The 21,217-nt window shown below is 41.4% G+C and overlaps 2 protein-coding genes across 2 annotated transcripts; one reads left to right on the top strand and one right to left on the bottom strand.

Annotated features, from left to right (window-relative positions):
• Positions 1-622: 622 nt before the first annotated feature.
• zic5 (Zic family zinc finger 5) lies at positions 623-3,543 on the bottom strand. The gene is made up of 2 exons (XM_086092048.1): positions 2,397-3,543; positions 623-1,750 (listed from the first exon to the last, which is right to left on the bottom strand). Exons 1-2 carry the CDS (start codon positions 3,454-3,456, stop codon positions 1,263-1,265), a joined length of 1,548 nt encoding a protein of 515 aa, XP_085948174.1. The 5' UTR covers positions 3,457-3,543; the 3' UTR covers positions 623-1,262.
• Positions 3,544-6,492: 2,949 nt separating this feature from the next.
• Positions 6,493-12,523, top strand: zic2a (zic family member 2 (odd-paired homolog, Drosophila), a). The gene is made up of 3 exons (XM_086091867.1): positions 6,493-9,555; positions 10,600-10,763; positions 11,513-12,523. The coding sequence occupies exons 1-3, from the start codon at positions 8,559-8,561 to the stop codon at positions 11,705-11,707; spliced, it is 1,356 nt and encodes a 451-aa protein (XP_085947993.1). The 5' UTR covers positions 6,493-8,558; the 3' UTR covers positions 11,708-12,523.
• Positions 12,524-21,217: the final 8,694 nt, after the last annotated feature.

Here is a 21,217-nt window from a genome sequence, read left to right as displayed (position 1 = left end):
CAGGCCGCTCCATAGAGGGCCACATTGGGCCTTTTCCATTTTCAATGCGGGGAATATGAGAGGAGATTTGATTGTTGATGGATATTCTGGAATTGTTTTTCTCTCTCCACCAGGTTTTGCAGCACAAATGATTCGTTTATATCTGGTTGGAAACTGCAGGTGAGAATTTTGATTTGATTGAAAAGGTCACTTGGAAAATAAACTACACACATATTCCAATTATGTGACACGTATCAAGTATTGCCTTCCGTACTGGTATTTATTCATGGTTTTTGCATTGTTCTTTTTTTTATATTGTAAAGTAAATTTTAAACATCAAGGGTCCGCACAGTCATTTTACCCAGTTTTTTTTTTTTAAATATCCATCATGTACAAATGGCACCATGCACCTCAACAAAAGAGACACGTCACTAATATATATATATATATATATATATATAAAATAATAAAATAACAAAGGCATGCGAGAGATGTCTTTAAAAAATGGAACGTTTCACATTACACAGCCTATTCAAGTCAGTTTTTTTACAGGACAAAAATGTATTTTTATATAAAAAAAAAAATCTGCAAATAAAATCTGAAAAAATATATAACAAAAGTTACAAAAATATCAGCAGGGAACTACCACAAAAACTGGTATTATTATTATGATCATTTCTTTGGTGCTTCTGAAATTTCAGTACAACATTGAAACCAGCAAATAAATAACAATATACAAAAAAAGCCAAATATTTTTTTCTAGAGTCTCAATAAAAACTACAACATTCACAAACATGAGGACACTCACATATGTACAAATCCAACCAAGCTTGTCAGTGTATTTTTTAGGGTCTCCGGGGACTTTTGTTGTTGTTGTTGTTGTTGTTGCATAAAATAGACATAAATACCTCTTAAATATTACAGAAAAACACCCAAAACACAAAAGAAAGTTATCAAAACGTGTACCTCTTCTTTTTTCTTTTTATCAGATATCTCATAAAATTGAAATGCAAATAAGTCAAAACTATACTGAACATTTTTTTTTGATCATATTTTGACATTAATTTTGAAAGCTTCTTGGAGGAAAAAAAGGGCACCGATATTAAATAGTTGGCCCAACCCTGCACAAAATGGTCGACAGGACACTTGTTGGTAGAATGTGAATATTGCTCAAATTTGCATCATCACACCAAAAACTGAGAATTTCAACGTAGCATCCTCTTTGATTGAGTACTTGTATTATTTTTAAGTGCCCACCACCCCTCCCTCCCCAGGGTCGTCAATCATAGCATCGTCCTGGGGCCCGAGTCTCTAAACGAGTCCTCATCTTCAGACTCCGATGTGGGCACGTCACTGGAGGGGGAGTGCAGGTTGTGCTGGTGTTGGTGATGGGGGTGTTGTTGTTGTTGTTGTTGATGATGTCCCCCCGCCCCGCTGCCTTGACACACGTACCATTCGTTCAAGTTGGTCACCTGCGGGGAGAGGCTGGCAGAGCGGTTCCGCTGCGGGGAGAGGGGCTCCCCGAGCGGGTTGCCGGTGGCGGACGAGGAGATGTAGGTGGTCGTGTTGTTGGGGAGAGGCGGGGGGCTCTTGCAGTGCACCTTCATGTGTTTGCGCAGCGAGCTCGGGTGCGTGTAGGACTTGTCGCAGCCACGCACCTTGCAGTAGTAGGGCTTGTCGGACGTGTGCACGTGCGAGTGCTTCTTCCGGTCGCTGCTGTTGGCGAACTTCCGGTCGCAGCCTTCGAACTCGCACTTGAAGGGCTTCTCACCTTAATCACAAAACAGAAACAATCACAGGACTTTTTTTTTTTTTTACATCTTGAACGCATGAGCGCACCCACCACTGAACCCCCTCCTCACATGTGCGAGGCATGTTTTACAGTGTGAACACGTGTAAAATGCCTTCAGGCCTCTTAGCTACATGTGTTTGTGGGAGGGGGGTATGGCGAGTTGTTTTATAGCCTGGAAACACATGGAACGCGTACTATTTCTTGCGCATGCGCATTACCATTTAAAGTCAAAATATGTTTGGCTTTATATGTTTGATTTTCCGCGTACTATTTCTTGCGCATTACCACTTAAAGGCAAAATGTGTTTATTTGGCTTTAAATGTTTGATTTTATAACGTTTTCAGGATGTTAAAAGAGATCTCTCATGTTCATTCCCTATTGTTGCTCTTGGTACTTATTTATTTTTTACTTTATAACAAGTTGCAAGTTTTTAAAGCATTCATTTAAGGTTCTGTTTACCCAAACACCCCCCCCCCCCCCAAAAAAAAAAAGTCGAGCTGTGCGTAAAATCGCATTTAAACAAATAATGCGCACTTTTTTTTCTTGTTATTTATTTTTGTATAAAGACAAGTTGAGTTTCACTTCTGGTGCGCGTAATGACGCACTTAAAAGTGGATCAACTGACCTGTGTGCGTCCTCTTGTGGATCTTCAAGTTCTCCGAGCGCGCGAAGACTTTCCCGCATCCCGGGAAGGGGCAGGGAAAGGGCTTCTCTCCGGTGTGCACTCGGATGTGGTTGATAAGTTTGTACTTGGCCTTGAACGCCTTCCCCTCCCGCGGGCACTCCTCCCAGAAGCAGACGTGCGCGCTCTGCTCGGGCCCGCCGACGTGCTCCACCGTGACGTGGTTGACCAACTCGTGCATGGTGCTGTAAGTCTTGGAGCAGGGCTTCTTGGGACTCTGCAGCTCCGGTTCGATCCACTTGCAGATGAGCTCCTGCTTGATGGGCTGCCGCATGTAGCGCAGGAAGGCCCCCGCGGGCCCGTGGGCGGCGTTGACGTTGTTGTAGCCGTGCAGCGTGGACGCTCCGTAGTGATCCTGCCGGAAATGGTCCGACCTGCCGTAGAGGTCTCCCGGTAGACCCAGGCGCATTTGGCCGTTGAGGTGCGGGTGCGAGCCCGGAGACGCTTGCTCGTGGAGGCCCGAGAAGAGGGAGTGGGCCCCGCTGTCCGCGTGGCCGTACGCACCTGTTGGGGAGATGAACACGCCGTGGTGGTGGTGATGATGGTGTTGATGGGGGGAGGCGGCGGACTGGTCGCCGAGAGCGTGCATGGCGGAGGCTGAGAGTTCTCTCCTGAGGATCAAATCCCTGCTGCTGGAGTAGCCCGCGTGGGGGTGGTGGGCCACGGGGAAGCCCACGGTGCTCTGCGCCGGAGCGAAGGAGGCTGCGGTCGCCGCCGCTGCAGCCGCCGCCGCCGCGGTCTGCGCTTCGTGGTGGCTCTGAATGTGCTGCGAGGGGCTGAGTTTGAGCGCACTGGTCTGTGCCATGTGCTGCGGTCCGAATGGAGTGAGTGCCACGCCGGGGTCGTTGGCCAGCTCCCCAGGGTGGAGGTGGGCATGGTGGGAGAGTGGGTGATGCCCCCCAAGCCCCGGGAAGCCTGTCATGTTCTGGTGAGGAAGAACTTGAGTGGCTGCCAAATCCGCTAATCTTAACGCGGGGTTCCTCTTGCTCAAAGGGGCTTCCATTACTACTCCATGCGCGCGCCCTCATGCACCACGCATGGAAATATGGATATAAGGGGCTCGAGAACTTCTTTTGTCCGGCGTCTAACTCTGCTTTTTTTTCCCTTCACTCTGTCCTCGAGCGATGGGCAGAACGCACAACAGTTGGAGCACGCAGTGGGGGGACCCGCTTTGGAAATGCCACCGCGGGTATTGGACGGATTTGGGTGAGTGGCAGCCCGGCGGACGAGGCGATTGGCTGACGTTCAGCCGAGGGGCGCAGCGGGGGTCCTCCCCCCAACCCCACTCCTCCTCCTTCTCCTCGACGCGCCGGCCACGCCGCACTACCAAAAAGTTGGGACTCGCAAAGTTGCAGGTTGCACGAGAGACGCTTTCGGATATCCTGGCATTTATTTTCGTGATAATATTTTCTAACAGTGCCTACAATAGATTTTTACACACTTAATAAAGACTAAAACTACATTGAGCTAAAGGTTGTCAACTTCCTGTTCTTCATTATATATTCGGCTTTCGGCTTGTCCCGTCAGGGGTCGCCACAGCAAGTCACTCGTATGATTTGTTTGGCACAGTTTTGACGCCGGATGCCCTTTCAGTTCACAGAACCCGTCCATTTTTCTTTTTCTTTCTCTCTTTTTTTTAATCGGATTTGGAGCGGGCACTCTCCGGGAATCGAACTCGCACCGTCTGCCCGAACAGGAACAGCACTTCCTGTTTACGTGAAACCCGGAAATAATAATCTGTAAAAACATTTAAAAAATTCCCCATTAATTCCTCTACTTATTGTTCAATCTACAGTCATTTTTATAGGCATTTTATAGACACTTGAGCATCGATAACATTTCAACTCCAAGTGCGTGGGTGTGGCTGTGTGCGCGTGTGTATTTCCCCCTGTCAACTGTTATTTACCATCATCTTTGAGATGGAGGATTACGCGCACGCTCGCGCGCGCGCACACACATGTATATACACCAGTCTGATTGCGTGTGGGTGCAACTGATGTGAAGAATCATTCACACACACACATACATATATATACACACACACACACACACGCACGTTGATTTGTCCCCGTTTGACAGCCGGACTCGGATGTGTCACTCAAATGTCTTCATTGACATCTTTGTCATGTTGATGGTGGTGAATTTAACAGGAAGTATTCAAAATTCACTTTGAAAAAGAAATGATGACGTTTTACACTCCTGGAGTTGAAATAAATAAATAACACGCATTCACGTCATAAAAGGAACTCTTGAATGTTTCTCAATATAAGGCTGCCCATATGTACGGAGTACATTTATGAACGGGAATGAGTCTAACGTGTGTGAGTGTATGTGTGTAAAACCTTTTTGTCATATTTGTAATTTATACATCATATACCAATTGTGATTGCATCAGTGTAATATTGTATGCATCTGCAATGCTTTATGTTATTTTTTTAATATAGCTTTGTTGTTCTTTTTTGGGGCTCCAAATTTTGTATAACAAACTTTGTTCTTCTTCTTTTTTAGCTCAATTTTGGTTGATATTAACATAACCTATTTCGACACAGCATAATCACAGCATAAAAACACCTACAGCAAACAACACTTTTGAAAGTGTTAAATGCAGAGTTAATCGTGATCAACTCTGTCAAAATATTTTTTGCTGTGTTTTTAGTGTAATTTACATTTTTGTGCTGCAATTATTTTTGTCTCACTTGCATAACCAATATTTGCTATCATTCTTATTTAGAAGCCACAAAAATGGGTGTTGATGTACTTCTTTTTTTTTAATGCTCAAATTTGGGTGAAATTTGTCAATGAGACGTTTTAAAATATGTAACCGGAAGGTTAAGCATTGTTGGACCCCCTCATTCTCCATGAAATATTCATAATGAACAATTTAGCTTTAATTGTCAGTATTAAATCGAACATTACTCATTTATGTGTAAAGCTCATTTATATTATTCGTCTTATTTGAACAACCTGATTTTGGGGTGTGGTGGGCTGCGTGTTGCCCCCCCCCCCCCAAAAAACCCAAAAACAAAAGTGTCTTTGTGACAAACAGGCTTATTTTCCAGCGAGGAGGCAAGAGGGCAGCCTATGTGGTCTTAAGGGGGTCAGAGTTCAAACATCCATGAAACCACAAGGTCACGCCGAGCCCACCAGTCACCTTCCCGGCGTGGCAACATATTGATATTGTCACATAGTGTTAAAACACCCTTGGGGCCTTAAGTGTGTGTGTGGTGGGGTGGGGTAGGGGGGTTTCCTTCATCATGTGTTATTTATCATTTTCAAACCTGTTGGAATGCGAATTAACACTTGCAATTCTCTCACGCCTCTTTTACGATGAATTTTCCTTCTTTTTTTCCTCCCCCTTTTCTCCCACCCAAGCAGGCATGCGAGGGAAAGAAAGAAGTTCTTCTCTAAGGGGTCGGCGGACCTGACTTTGAACTTGGATCAGCTTCTCCGTTTCCCGCCGTGCCGCCTGAAATGGGCTCAGGAAGAAGAAGGAGGAGAAGAAGAAGAATGGCCCAAACGCTGTGGCTGCACGCTGGAGGCCGTGCATGCATGCGGCGGGAGAAACCACACCGCACCACAAATTGCCAAAGTTGATTTTAGATCATGGAGACCAGCGGCCGGAGGCACCAAAAACGTAAGTCCACTTCTTTACTGGGCTTTTCAAGTGACAAGAAGAAAACAATTTGTATGTTGGCAAATTTGAACCTTCTGTGTGGATTTGACTGGAAACTCACATTTGCTCGAATTGCTTTTCATTTGTGGGTTAAATGTTGGGAGGGCTTTTTGAGGTTTTATTTGCTTCCAGAATTGAACGGGAGGCCAAATTGAATCGTAAAAAAACTCACGGGCCGTACTTTGCACACCCTTCTGTGAGTTTTCTGCTCCACAAATATGCTGCCTGACCTCACTGGTGGTTTTGTTTTTAAGGGTCGGTTAAAGCATACACCACAATATGTCACCTACATTTGTGTGCGTGTATGTGTGTGTGTGTGTGGTGGTGGTGGTGGTTGGGGGTGGGGGGGGGGGGTAGTAGTGGTACACAGGATGGCAAAAAAAAAGCAAACAAACAAGCAGTAACTGTCCATGTTGTGTGGTTTGCTGGTTGCTGTATTTTTATTTTGGCTTTTCAAAGCAAACTGGATGCTAGCTGAGATTTGTGCATATGAAACTAACATGGCTAATTAGGCACTAGTTGAACATATGGTGGTAATGAGATGGGGAGGGAGAGGGGTATTTCATGTGTTATTAATTTTTTTTTAAATCGTTTACAGTTGCATCAGAATTTTTGCCAAGTTTTCATAATATGATTTCCGCATGCCATTAAACTTGACTGCATAATTACAACAAAATGCAAACATATGCAATTCTGAAATATTGTGAATTTTTTTTGCGGCATGTCTTTCGTCCCAATGCATTTTTTTCTGATACTGCTGTTATAAATAGACTTGGATAAATGGATCAATATGCAATCCTACTTAAGGTTTTATTACGATGCATCTGAACTCATTGTTAATAGATGGATCTGATGCAATCCCTGATCATTTCAAAAGCCTTAGTGCCACAATTAATATTTAATCTCCATATTAGTTTTGGATGAATACTATCATTCTATGCTATCATGTGAAAATGCATTTTTGTTTCCCAAGTCAGAGTAATAGCTTATTTTGTGTTGTTTTATTTATGCATTTGAAACATCCTTCATTCTTTTTGTAAATTTGAAGTAAGTGCTATACACCCCAACTTTCTTGAAAAAAAATAAAAATAAATAGTGTAAAAAAAAATGTAATAACAGTGTTATAAACAACATACCTTTTACAGTATTCATAACATAACAAATACTCGGCATTTGCCTATTACATACCATTGTATTCATTTTGAAGGAGACACGGCCAAAGATATGCATTAGGTGTAACAAACATGTAATAGATGTGTAACAGTAATTTGTGTTGTTTTATTAATGCATTCAAAACATCCTTCTTTTTTGTAAATTTTAAATAAGTGCTGCACATCCCAACTTTCTTTTTTTTTTAACTAATAAAGTGTAAAAATACGTTTTGCAGTATTCTTAACAAGACAAATATTCTGCACTTGCCTATTACATACCATTTATTCATTTTGAAGGAGACGTGGCAAATGAAATGCATTAGGTGTAATAAACATGTAATAGATGTGCAACATTAATTTACTGATATATTACACGTTTTGACAGCTTAAAAAATTGCAATTCATATTCCATTTGATATACTCTTTGCGAGATAAGTGGCATGAATTAGTTTTTTTTCCCATTCGTGGCTGCTGCTTTTCTTTGCAACTCATTTGCAGTGATTCAGCTTTTAAAATACTTGCGGTTCTTACTGTATCTTTGCTGTGCAAGATGTGGACTCCACCCACATTTCATAGCATGTTTATAATAAGAAACGTCAAAAATGGGAGATTTGATTTTCGCTAGAGTTAAAAACAACAACATGCCGATGCAAACGTATAAAAACACGCACGTTCTCTCTCTCTCTCTCGTCTCCTACTGCCTTCTTCACACACACACAAAAAGTAGGCGGTAATTATTAGCGGAACAACGCCGCGTTACCTGCCATTGGAGGGCCACCTGGGATTGATGAGGCGCGGCGGCCAATGAGGCTGCGAGGAGCCCGTCAAGTGGCCCCAGTTAAAGGGGGCGTTAGAGGAGGAAGGGCCAGTACGCGGAGGAGCTTTTGGGACCCTCCGCGCGAGAAGAGACCCCGAGAGCGAGCGAGACGCGGCGCACAACAAGCGAGCCGAGCGTGCGAGCAAGAAAGAAAGAGAGAGAGAGAGAGAAATATTTTGTTTACGTTCAAAGTACTTTGACGAAGGAAGAATTTGGACGCACAAGAGGAGGCCGTTACATTTGGATTGGTTGCATGTGAATTAAACTTAAAGCGAAGTGAGTGTTTCGTTCGTTCTGTCGTTTGTTTCGCGTGGAGCGCATCAGTGAGCGATGTGGTTTCCCACGCCGAGTGCGTGACAGTCTCACCTCCCCGTCGCGTCCTCCCCAACCATCCCGCGCACGCACGCACGCACGCACGCACGCACGCGTAATTCGCCGACAGTGAGTGAGTGAGTGTCGCCGGCATGCTGCTGGACGCAGGCCACCAGTTCCCGGGTCTGGGCTCGTTCGCCCGCCACCACCCGGCGGCCGCAGACATGCAGGAGCGAGACCTGAGCCTGGCCCAGAACTCGTTCGTGGACTCGGCGGCCCACATGGGCGCCTTCAAGCTCAACCACGAGCTCTCCCCGCCGGGCCAGAACTCCGCCTTCAGCAGCCAGGCGCCCGGCTACCCGTCGGCGGCGGCTCTGGGCGCGCACGCCGCCCACGTCACGTCCTACGCGGGCTCCCCGTTCAACTCCACGCGGGACTTCCTGTTTCGCAGCCGCGGGTTCGGCGAGGGCTCCCCGGCCGGGGGCCAGCATGCGCTCTTCGGCCCCGCGGCGGGCTCCCTGCACCCGTCGCATCACCACGCGGACACGCCGCAGGGCCACATCTTGTTCCCGGGCATCCACGAGCAGCACGGCTCCCACGCGTCCGGCAACGTGCTCAACGGCCAGATTGGGCGACTGGGCCTGCCGGGCGAGGTGTTCGGCCGATCCGAGCAGTACCACCAGGTGTCCAGCCCGCGGGCCGACGCGTACTCGGCGGCGCAGCTGCACAACCAGTACGGCTCCATGAACGTGAACATGGCCGCGCATCACCACCACCATCACCACCACCACCCGGGCGCCTTCTTCCGCTACATGCGCCAGCAGTGCATCAAGCAGGAGCTGATCTGCAAGTGGGTCGAACCCGAACAGCTGAGCCACCCGAAGAAGGGCTGTAACAAGACGTTCAGCACCATGCACGAGCTGGTCACGCACGTGTCGGTGGAGCACGTCGGCGGGCCCGAGCAGACCAACCACATCTGCTTCTGGGAGGAGTGCCCGCGGGAGAGCAAACCCTTCAAGGCCAAATACAAGCTGGTCAACCACATCAGGGTGCACACGGGCGAGAAGCCCTTCCCGTGCCCCTTCCCCGGCTGCGGGAAAGTCTTCGCGCGCTCAGAGAACCTCAAAATCCACAAACGCACGCACACAGGTAACGCCAACTTTCTCCATTTTGATTACCAAACGACATTTTGTCGATGTTTAATACAGTATAATAACAACAACAAGAGGAAAATAGAGAGGAAATCACTCAACCTTATTTTACTTTCTTTAAATGCTGTGGTTTTTTTCTTTTATATTTTATACTTTTTACTAATGTCGATTCATTTGTGGCTGTATGCTTTTAATTAAAGCCGTCGAATAAAATGTTTTGTTACGAATTTGCGACATTTCTACATCCGTAAAGCAACTTTTATGGTAACAATTTGAACTGTAAAAACAAAAACGAACGTTTTTTCTCTCTACTTAAAATAGCGAACGTTTTTTGCTCTACTTAAAATAGTTTTAATCGAAGAAATAATTCTACATGACATTATTTCAGTTAATCGTTTAAAAGGATGGCTTTGATTTTACTTATATCGACGATAGAGTATTTTCCCCTAATCGTCCCTGCCTAAAAAAATTAACTCGCCTATTTCAACATTTTATAACTAGCCGAATGAAACGTCAACATCTCGTTGACTAGCTTGTATTTTTATATTTCACATTTACTCTTGTCTTGCTTCCGTTTTGCACAGTATGCAAAAATGTCGACAAAATTACAGGCGAGTTTTGCACTAGTTGTTTCTAACGCATTAGCAAGCGGTTGTATGGTAAAATGTGTGTGTGTGTGTGTGTGTGTGTGTTAATGTGCTAGACAGGCCGTTCACAGCCTTTTCACATGTGCACCTATCTTCTCGGGAGATGCATGATGGGCGCGGCGAAAAAGGCCAGGTGCTAATTAGATTTTTATTGTCTCCCAAGCAAATGGTTCGCCTTCTGTGGGCCTTCTGACGATGGCCCCCCCACACCCCCCCTCCCCTAAATCAATATGCGCATTATTTAGGCAAAGCGAGCTAACCCCCATCCAGCTTTGCATATGCAGGAAGAGTGCTGTTAGTTTGCCGTTGTTGTTATTGCTGCGTTGCTTTTTCCCCCTCCTTCTGCCTTAGGCGTTTTGTGCCTGTTCCTGACTATATGTATTTATTTTGAACAGGAGAGAAACCCTTTCAGTGCGAGTTTGAAGGTTGCGACAGGAGGTTTGCCAACAGCAGCGACCGAAAGAAGCACATGCACGTGCACACCTCGGACAAGCCCTACCTGTGCAAGATGTGCGACAAATCCTACACGCACCCCAGCTCCCTACGAAAACACATGAAGGTACAAAGTCACATTGTAATAAGTCTGATGAACTAGCAACTTGTAAAACGTTATACAGGACTAATTGCTATTAAAACGTACGGTTGGCATTGTGTAGAATTTTGCACAGCACCCTGCAGTCAACTTTGATTAGGCTGCAGTATCTCCTTTTCAGAACATGTCAAATGTAATAGGAATACAATATGTAATATAAATACAATATGAAACTTTCTTCATATAAACATGACGAATTTCCATTTCATAAAGAATGTTTTAATGAAAAACACACAACATATATTGAAATTCATTATGCAGGTATGTAATAAATGTGTAATAAACATGCAGTAAAAGTAAAATAAATGAGAAATTACACTGGAGGCAAAAACTAAATGCTTGCGTTTTAATCCTTTCAGCAACAAGCCGTGTATGCCAAATTTTGAATAAAAACATTTAGAGTGACCATTGTACTAAAATGAAATCATGTAGTGAAAATGTTCCTTACAGCACAACAAAGTGAAATGCCAGATGCTGTATTAGTGTACTAAAGTGATAAAGTGCAATAAACGAGACCTTACATTATAGGCACACTTCATTGAGATACAAATTAAATTCACTCTATATAAATCTATTGTAAGAGATGTCAAATTGTACCGCCTTTAATGAAATGCTTAAAGAAACATGGAACATACGTGTAATAAACATGTAATAAAAGTGTAACAACCACTTGGTGCATGTACTAACTTTTCAAAATGTTTGTTATCTCCGTGGAGGTGCACGAGGCGTCCCCGCCCGCGTCCGACTCCTCACCAGCAGCCAGCTCGGGCTACGAGTCGTCAACCCCGCCGGGCCTGGTGTCGCCCACCACCGAGACCCAGAGCAACACCACACTGTCGCCAGCCTCGGTCGTGCACAACAGCACCAACCACAGTGGCCTCTCGTCCAATTTCAGTGAATGGTATGTGTAGGACCCCCCCACCCCACTCCCCAATGAAGACACACACACATTTCACAGCACTGGACCCCCCCTAAAAGGAGATTGGGACACATAATGTTTATTTTCTGATCTTTTCTCCCCTCCATGTGTAAAATAGATTCCTATTGTAAATAGTGGCTGACCTTGGTTGTGCTAGATTTGTCTTTTTCGGTGTCTAGATGTTTCTTCAATGGTAGCTATGGCTCTAACTGGACTCTTAGTGCACATAACCCAATAACAATTGTACTCCATCTTGTGATCCTAAACAGGCAAATTGATTGTACTATACTGTAAACTTTTCAAGGCCTATGAACTGAAAAGCGTGCCAAAGTTGAACACACGGACACACCACGTTTATCATGCTTGTGAATGTACATTTTTCTTTGGTTCCTTTTTTAAAAGAACTAAAAAGTTTGCCAAGCTTAACTTGTGCTGTTTTTTTTTTGTGCTCTGCAAATTGTAACAAGCTAACATGCTACATGTGGAAGGAGCGTCGAGGAAAAATGAAACTCCTTCCTGTTTTGTGTGTGTGAGTGTAAATAGCCAACTGCCATATTTATCCGTTTGTAATTAAATTATGGTATTTACTTGCTACAGATGAAACAGTATTTATAAAAAGAATGTTTCTTTTTGTTTTGGACTATAAATATGTACAATTGAAGAGCTTAAAAACTCGCGAGGCAGTTGTTTTTCGTCGTGCTTTTTTTGTTTTGGAAAAAAAAAGTTTTAAAAAGGTGTTTTCATCCTGACTGTGATAAAATATTTGACTCCATATAAATATAATAAAAAAAAGTGTTGCAAGTGCTAATTTTTCTCCAGTGTGCGTCCTTTTTATGTGTTGCTAGCGTCATGCTATTTGTCTGTCGGGCCTCTCGTTTAACACTCAAATATTTGAGAGGGTATCAAACTTTTGAAACCTTGCAAGAAGTCGTCACACCTTAATATGTTAAGTAGACTTACACACTTATATGTGCTTTAATAACAGTGAAAAAACTGCATGTTTTGTTTCTGTTTGAAATGGGGCCACCTTGTATACGTGCATCTTATTTAAAGTAATGTATATGTGTATATGTCCTTTCATAATTTTGCAGCAACAAAAAAAATATTTTTTCTTTGGTAGCCTTGAACTTGACTCGTAAGGGTTCGAATTGGGACCAGGTTAAGGCAGTCCAAGCTTGTTGCATGCTCACTGTTTGCTGTGCAGTCCACAAGTAGACACTTTTCCACCTTCGACTTTATTTTGGATTTCTTTGCATGCTAGTGGGCAACCTGTTTGCGCTACTTGCACCAATACATGAAATTGCTTGAGGAGTTAATATTGTGATGAATTAAGTTGTTATTAAATCGTAATAAGCAATTCTGCACGTTTCTCGCAAAAATTTGTACGAAAACAAATTGACATCAATATATATGCATATAATATATATATATATATATATATATGTTTATTACATGCTTATTACACATTTATCATACCTATATACATATTTTAGATAGTTATATATTTATATATTTTTATCATATATTTATGTATTTTGTGCATGTGTGTGGTTTTGTGGAATATTGAGCTTGCTTGTTTTGTTCTGGTTGATCTACAAGCAGAAATGTTCACTTCTTTATGTACTAGCTTGCCTACATACTGTCTGCACAATTCAGCAAATCAGGCATCTCAACAAAATATTTTGGATTTCCCATTTTTACGGCCCTATAAAATTCAAAAAATAGATGACTCATCAAATATTGTCTTGAACTTGACAATGTTCAATATTGAAATGTTGAAACGCATGATTTGTTATTATGTCCCGGGTCTCGAACCCATCCTTGAATTCCAAGATGCACTGGCTGGTCCAGGAACAAATGTTTGACTTTTGGGCTCGAATTACTCGGCTATATGCTCCACACGCTGTCTCAGCGACCTGTTTTTTTTCTTCTTAATTCCTTTTTAATTTGAATTGCAATGGTGCGACTGTGTCAAAAAGGAGCATATGCGACGAGCGGATGTGGACGCGGAGCCAGCAGCATCACGTTGGGTTTCTATATAATAAGCAAGTGGCCCAGTGACCTCCGAGGAGGAAGGAGCCTGCACGAGCGGTAGGGAGGGAAGCGGGGAAAGGTCATTTGTGCTCAGTGGGTCCACATGCCGCTCGGTTCCTGTTCTGCTCCTGCTGGGCTCATATCGATCCACACTTGAAGGCAAGAGCTGCCGCTTCTTCTCTTTTCTTCCTTCCATTACAGCTACTTTCTCATACGCGCGCGCGCGCGATAGAAAGATGAAAAAGGCATGTTTTAGTGTTTGGAAGTCATTTTATGTTCATGTGGATCGAGTTTGGTCTCATTGGCTTTTTTTTACATGTTCAACATGTTTTGATTGACAACTCGTTGTGAACGTCCTCCTGTCTTTAATGACGGCGAACAATTTAAATATATTTTTTAAATTATTATTTTAAACAATTAAAGGTGACTTTTAAGTTTGGTTTCTTGACTCAACAATGCTGCGCCGATTATTTACGTGTGCGTGTGCGTGTTTCAGCAAACGAATTTTCCACATACAAGCCAAAGTTGCTTTTTATTTAATTAATTAATTAATTTATTTTGTTTCGTTCGTGCATATTTTTATTTGCAGGCTGCAGCGAGCCGGCACATAAAAGATTGCATTTGACTCATTGAAATTAGAAGTACAAACTAAAAAATATATTAAAATATGTCTTAAAATAATTTTGCGCCTGTGTGAGCGCACGAACGGTTTCTCACCTGTTTATTTACACCATGAGTAAAAATGTTAAGGAAGTGAAACGTCAGGACTTTTCTTTGAACGATTGAGTCCCCATGCAGTCATCGTGGACGCGCTGAGCTCATTTGTGTTTATGACTTGATTAGTAATAATAAATTAGTTGTCAAGGCAACGCCACGGGCAAAACTCAACAAGGATTCCAAATATGGACACGGAATTAGTGGTGATCATCACTCTGACCACATTGTCTTTAATAATGTTATCAATAATTAAAATAACATATTGAGCATTTTTTTTGTAAACGAGTGTGCGTGTTGAGCAACTTTATAGTGAAAGAAGTAGTTTATGAGCCAATGAGATTATATAATAATCACACGATCATGAATCATAACTCAAGCAGCACCTGCTTAGATAAGATTTTTTTCTTTCTTACAGTCACAATACTTCTTAATTCTCTTTGATATGGATGCATTTTTTATACAAATTATTGAGCAAATTAATGCCTCAAAATCCTGCTTTTATATTTTTGTACATGGTTTTAACACCAATATCAAATCCCCTAAGATATGATTTGAATATGGCGTCAAAACGCAACAAATACATTTAAATACAGTTCAGATGCATTTATACAAGTGCAATGATCTTACAGTAATCTCCTGGGAGCCAAGCTCTTGTTTGGGCTGCGGCGATAAAGTCCCTCTGCTATTTGGGATTACCCTGTAAGCTTCATCAAGCAAGTAACTAAATATATATATAAAAAAAGGTTGTAAAATCACACTCTTATGGCATTTTCCCCCCAATATGGCTCACAAAATGCTTGCTTTAAGTATTAGATTTTGCATTGTTGATTGCATGGATGACCCATTTGATTTTTCAAGTGAGGAAGGGGTTTCCAATCTGTGGGTCGGGGGCGCAGAATGGGTCCATTTAGTAAAATGCTGTAGCGTATTTTCGTGATCACTGATCAGTTAATTGATTGTCTTCTGTGTTCTTTATCAATACTTTATGTACACTATATGTCAACGGCATGGCAATATAAGATGCATTTGTCATTTTCTGCCTTCTACCCTCTCTTTTGTTATGTACAACATGTAGTGCATTGTTTTTTTTGTTTTTGTGCGTGGAGGCTCCCGTACAACTTCACCGCCTTCCTGTGCAAAATCCGCCGTCCCCCTTTGGCCGCCTTTCATCCTGAGATCTGCTGCCGCCTTTCTCACACACATGAATGTGGCGCTGCCACAGAGCCGGAATGGCTGTCACTTCTCCTGGCACACAGTAGAAACAAACAAACCCACCCACCATGACACCCCCAACCCCCCCATCCCGCACCACCCTACCCACCCCTCCTGCTTTACTCTTTAAAGGAAGTACCTCCCATTTGTAGAGTATAAACATTCGCCTGCAAGCTTTCACTGAACTACACCCACGCGCACGCGCACGCGCGTACACACACGCACACACACACACACACGCAAAGTGGAAAGGTGCTGAGTAAATGACACTCTCAACTTGACTGAAGTGTCTTATTCTTGTGCAATCCGCTCTTGAAAAGTGGACTAACAACTTTCTTCATGCCAGACATTCAGTTCACAGTGGAAGCACAATTAATTTTTCCCATTTGGAATGATTAGCTCAAGAGTCTAAACTTTAGCCTGCATAAAACCTTTATTCACTGTTCAGGCAATGTTTAAGTATCACTGTGAGATAGTAAAAAGGAAAAAGTATAAAGCATTGTAAAAAAAATCAAGTGCAATGAACATATTAAACACCTAACCATTTAATGACAAGTTAGAGTTGGAAGCTAGCAAGAAATGCTAATTTAGCAATCTTTGCTTGATGCTTGTCCTAAATTATTATTATTCATTTTATTATTATATATTTATTGTTAAGTATTAAAAAAGTCAAGTGCAATGTAAAATATGAACACATAAAACACTTTTAATAACCATTTTAATGGCAAGTTATGGTCGACAGCTAGCAAAAAATGCTAATGTAGCAGTCTTCATCCGATGTTCCTCCTTGTCAAAGTAAAAGTATAAAGTATGAAACAATAGTATAAAGTGAAAAGTATATAGTATTTTAAAAATCAAGTACAATTAACATATTAAACACTTAACCATTTAATGACAAGTTAGTCGGAAGCTAGCAAGAAATGCTAATTTAGCAATCTTTGCTTGATGCTTGTCCTAAATTATTATTATTCATTTTATTATTATATATTTATTATTAAGTATTGAAAAAATCAAGTGCAATGTAAAATTTGAACACATACAACACTTTTAATAACCTTTTTAATGACAAGTTATGGTCGGCAGCTAGCAAAAAATGCTAATGTAGCAGTCTTCATCCGATGTTCCTCCTTGTCAAAGTAAAAGTATAAAGTATAAAACAATAGTATAAAGTGAAAAGTATATATTATTTTAAAAATCAAGTACAATTAACGTATTAAACACTTAACCTTTTAATGACAAGTTACAGTCGGCAGCTAGCAAGAAATGCTAATGTAGCCATCTTTACTTGATGCTCATCCTTGCCAAATAGCACAAACATAGAGACTGAAATATATTACACCAGTTGCTTCCGAGCCAAATCAGTCTTTCTTTTCTTTTTTCTTTTTTTTTTTTACCAAAAACTACTCAATACAGACTGACAGTGCTGCCAAGTTGATGGCAGCGGAACAGAAATGGGAAGTAGAAAAATAAAAGCAGACGCCAGTCACAAAAAAAAGCCTCCAAAGTCAAATGAAAACTTCAGAAAAGTTACTGCACTTTTGTGAGATTTCAGATCATTGACCAGCAGGTGTTTTAAAGGCCCGTGCGCCATATTCTAGCCAGCCGTATCCTTTGCTTTTAGTTTGAGGTTTTCGTTGTGTGACATCACCTGAGAAGGAACCATGGAACAGGAAATGGAATTTACTGTTAAAGAGCCTTGATGCACATTTTGGTTTTGGTCCTGGCTACTCAGTACAACATGGCTAAAGCAACAATAAATACAGTAAGAGAACAAAAGAGACACCACCATAATCTCTGCTCTCTGAACATCATCAAAATGAATGGTAAAGAAAAGTAACACATTTCTTATGGGAAAAATGATTTAGATTTGTATTAAAAAAAAAAAAAAAATTATGAGGATGTGGACAAACGGAATGTGTTGTTGGTCTTTGGTGTTTGCAAGATGCCAGACTCACACAAAATACCAGCAGAAACTTCCTCCTCCATGAGCCCCACACTCCGCCAAGGAAATTTTCAATTTCCCCAACACCTGTAAACATGCTGCTTTTACCTCGCCGCCTTTCATCTTCAAACACACCAGAGACGCACCCTGAGGGACCCCGTGAAGGACGGTGACTGGGTGGTGTGGATTATTTATTTTATTTTTTTTTATAGGGAAGGCTGGCAGGTAATGGAACAAACCTTGTGGCTATTTTGCATCACAGCTTTTTCAGGGAGGGGAGGAGACTTTGGGTGGTGGGGTTGCTGGGAAAGTTTTGTTGTGAAAGGCCACCTCGGAGCAGGAAAACCAGAGCTAAATTCAAGGTCTTGTTCAATCTAGGACCACAACAAAGCACATATGGAATAAAGACCAATTTGTTTGTGGTGCTCATTTTGTGGGCCATAGACAGCAAATCAGAAATACATTTAAAAGTATTTCTCGGACTTTTATTTTGAAAAAAATATTTTATTTTGAAGTTTGCAGCTATCTAGCATCTTTATTTGATTTGAGTGTAACTTGAATTTCTTCATTGAAAGAATGGATTGTAGCGACATATCTTGAGATCCTGTAGTTTATTCCTCAAGTGCTACGAAATCTTTTGAACATTTGTTTTGTTATCTCAGAAGATGTGGACAAACACAAAGGAGATTAGTTGTCTTTGATTAAAAAGTACTCGATAAAGTAACCTGCTTTGTCTCATTTAAAGAATGGTTTGAAGTGCCCCACATTTAATTTCATTAAGTATTCCAAATCTTTTTCTACCATTCGGGTTGTTCTCCTGAGACAATGACAAACGCAAAGGTTAATAAATAAATAAATAAATCACTAAATAAATCATGTCTGCTTGATCTTTCATTCTGCTTAGATGTGATCTGACAAGAAAAGTCCCAGTTTGTATTATTCACATCAATTTGTAGGTTCTGTCACCTAAGAGTTTCTTTTAAAATAAAGAATAGAATGTTGCCACCATTTAATAAAATAAACGGATATTTTAATTTGCATGAACATTTAGTTAATATGGAAGAAGATTAAGGCTGGTAAAGACAAAAAAGGTTGGCATCATTTTCACTTTATTCTCAGAATTCTCACTTTAAAGTTAGATTTTGACTGTAAAGTGAGAATTATTTAAAGTGGGAATTTTCACTTTAATCTCAGAATTCGGACTGTATTCTCAAAGAGTCAGAATCCTCACTTTAAAGTCAGAATTCTGACTTCAAAGTCAGAATTCTGAGAATAAAGTCAGAATTCGCCCTTTAAAGTGAGAATTGTGACAATTTTCACTTACAAGTGAGAATTCTGTGATTAAAGTGTGAATTCTGAGAATAAAGTCAGAATTCTGAGATTAAAGTCAGAATTCTAACTTCAAAGTGAGCATTCTGAGAATAAAGTGAGAATTCTGCCAACTTTTTTTTCTCTCTCTTCATTGGCCCTAATCCTCTTCCGTTAATTAACGTGCAAAAAGCTATGAACAAAATCTTCCAGGACAACCTTTGACACCTGCATAACATAACAAGCCAAATGGCGCAAAGAGACTGATCTGAATCTCCCATTACATCATCTTGATTTAATTCCAGACGTGTTGTGACAAGTCTGCATTGAATGTTTAACATCTTCAAAACACGTCGGTGGTAAAGGTCTGTCAGGTTGACCTAATGAGAAGCAAAGAAAAGAGGAACAGGGATCAAACGTGCGGCGGTCCCCGCGACGGTGCACTCTTGTTGTCCGAGTCATTATCAGTGTAATCTTAACAGCATTTTGGCTGTCTGCTGCTCTCCGGAGGGTTCCCGTCACCTCAGGAGACAAACAAACACACCGCTAGTCCGTGTGGGCTTCGTCACATGCAAATGCGCAATGCTAAACTCGCATTTTCTTTCCTCGTCCATTTGCTTGTTTATGTTGTCTGTATGTTTTTTATTCAGTGTTGTGGAGAAGCTCCGCCGGTTATTACCAGTTAATCAGTGCTAGCTTCACCGCGGGCAACCGCTCACATCGCACCCCCATGGCCGTTGTCGGGTTTCTTGAGGCAGTGGCTTGGAAGGAAGTCATTTGATTGACTTTCGCCTTCATTTTTTTCATCTCGCCCTCGTCTCGCCGACAGTGACGGGACCTTTCTGGTCAGTAAGCGTATTGACGGCCAGTCAGTTAGCACTCAACACGTCGATGTGCTGTTCAATCTTGTCATGTTGGTTTGTGTTTATGTGGCATTGATTGAACCCATGTGTTTGCCGGCAATCTAATAGATTGATGTCTTGTTCGCTATAGTTAAACCTTGCCGGAGTGCCACTTTATATCTTTGTTACATTTCATTATTTTGTGATTTGCAATTAAGTACAATTGTAGAATCAAATAACTACCTTGTATTGTTCATTTAGTAGTTAATTAACAGTTTAGGTTTTAAAATGGTGAAACCGCATTCCTACCAGAAATCCAACAGATTATGTCTTGTTCACGCTTCATAAATCTTGCTAGTGTGCTGCCCAAATTCTACAGTCCCTTCCAAAAGTATTGGAACAGCAAGGTCAGTTCCTTTCTTTTAGTTGTATACTTAATATATGTGGGTTTCACTTTAAAAGATGAATACAAGACAAAAGTTCAGACATTCCAGCTTTGATTTGATGATATTTACATCGAGATATGTTAAACAACTCAGGACAGAGCACCTTTTGTTGAAGCCACCCAATTTTCAAGTTAGTAAAGTATTGGAATGGACATTATTAAATGCATTTAAAGTGAATAGCATTTCTAATTTTTACTGGCATAATCCTTACTTGCAATAAATGCATCAATCCTGCGACCAATTGACGTTCTTTATATGAAATACTTTACTACAGCTTTCAGTCATCTCCTCAGGAGGTAAAATACATGCTCTATTGGGTTAGGGTCTGGTGATTAACTTCGCCAGTCTAAGACCTTCCACCCCCAACCCCCCTCCCTGCATGAAGTAATTTTTTGGGTTGGCAGTGTATTTTGGGTCATTGTGTTGTTTGATGATGAAGCTTCTTCCCATTAGTTTGGATGCATTATTGTGTAAATTACCGGACAAAATCGTTTTGTAGGCTTCATAATTCATTCTACTGTGACCATCATGAATTACATCATCAATTTAGTGTTATCTCTTTGATTAATTTGGTCTTATATTTGATTGTATAAATGTATGTATAAATTACACGCTTAATGATGTTTACAGGAGGAAACTTGTATATTTTTGTTAAAGAATTGTAACTGTCATTCAACAAAAGATGCCTCTGCCAAATCTAATATTGGGGTCTAAGGAACTGAGCGATAAAAGAAAAAGGGGGTCTTCAAAGCAGCACATACTGTCCACTTGTTAATTAATTAACTCGTTCACTGCCATAAATTCATTTTTAAATTAATAAAAAATTAGGGGCAAGAGGCGATTAAATTTTTTAATTGTAATTAATCACATGATTTCACTAGTTAACTCACGATTAATCACACATTTTTACATCTGTTCTAAATGTACAATAACAAAAATCAAGGTTTTCATAGTCTTGTTAACAAAAGTGGGGAAAAAAATGTTAAACTAATAGAAATAGT

The sequence above is a fragment of the Leptonotus elevatus genome, chromosome 12 (assembly GCF_054856555.1).
Source record: "Leptonotus elevatus isolate MCC_2025b chromosome 12, RoL_Lele_1.0, whole genome shotgun sequence".
NCBI classification, from domain to species: Eukaryota; Metazoa; Chordata; class Actinopteri; order Syngnathiformes; family Syngnathidae; genus Leptonotus; species Leptonotus elevatus.
The sequence above is the reverse complement of the archived record's forward strand: the minus strand, read 5'-3'. Positions and strand labels throughout refer to the sequence as shown.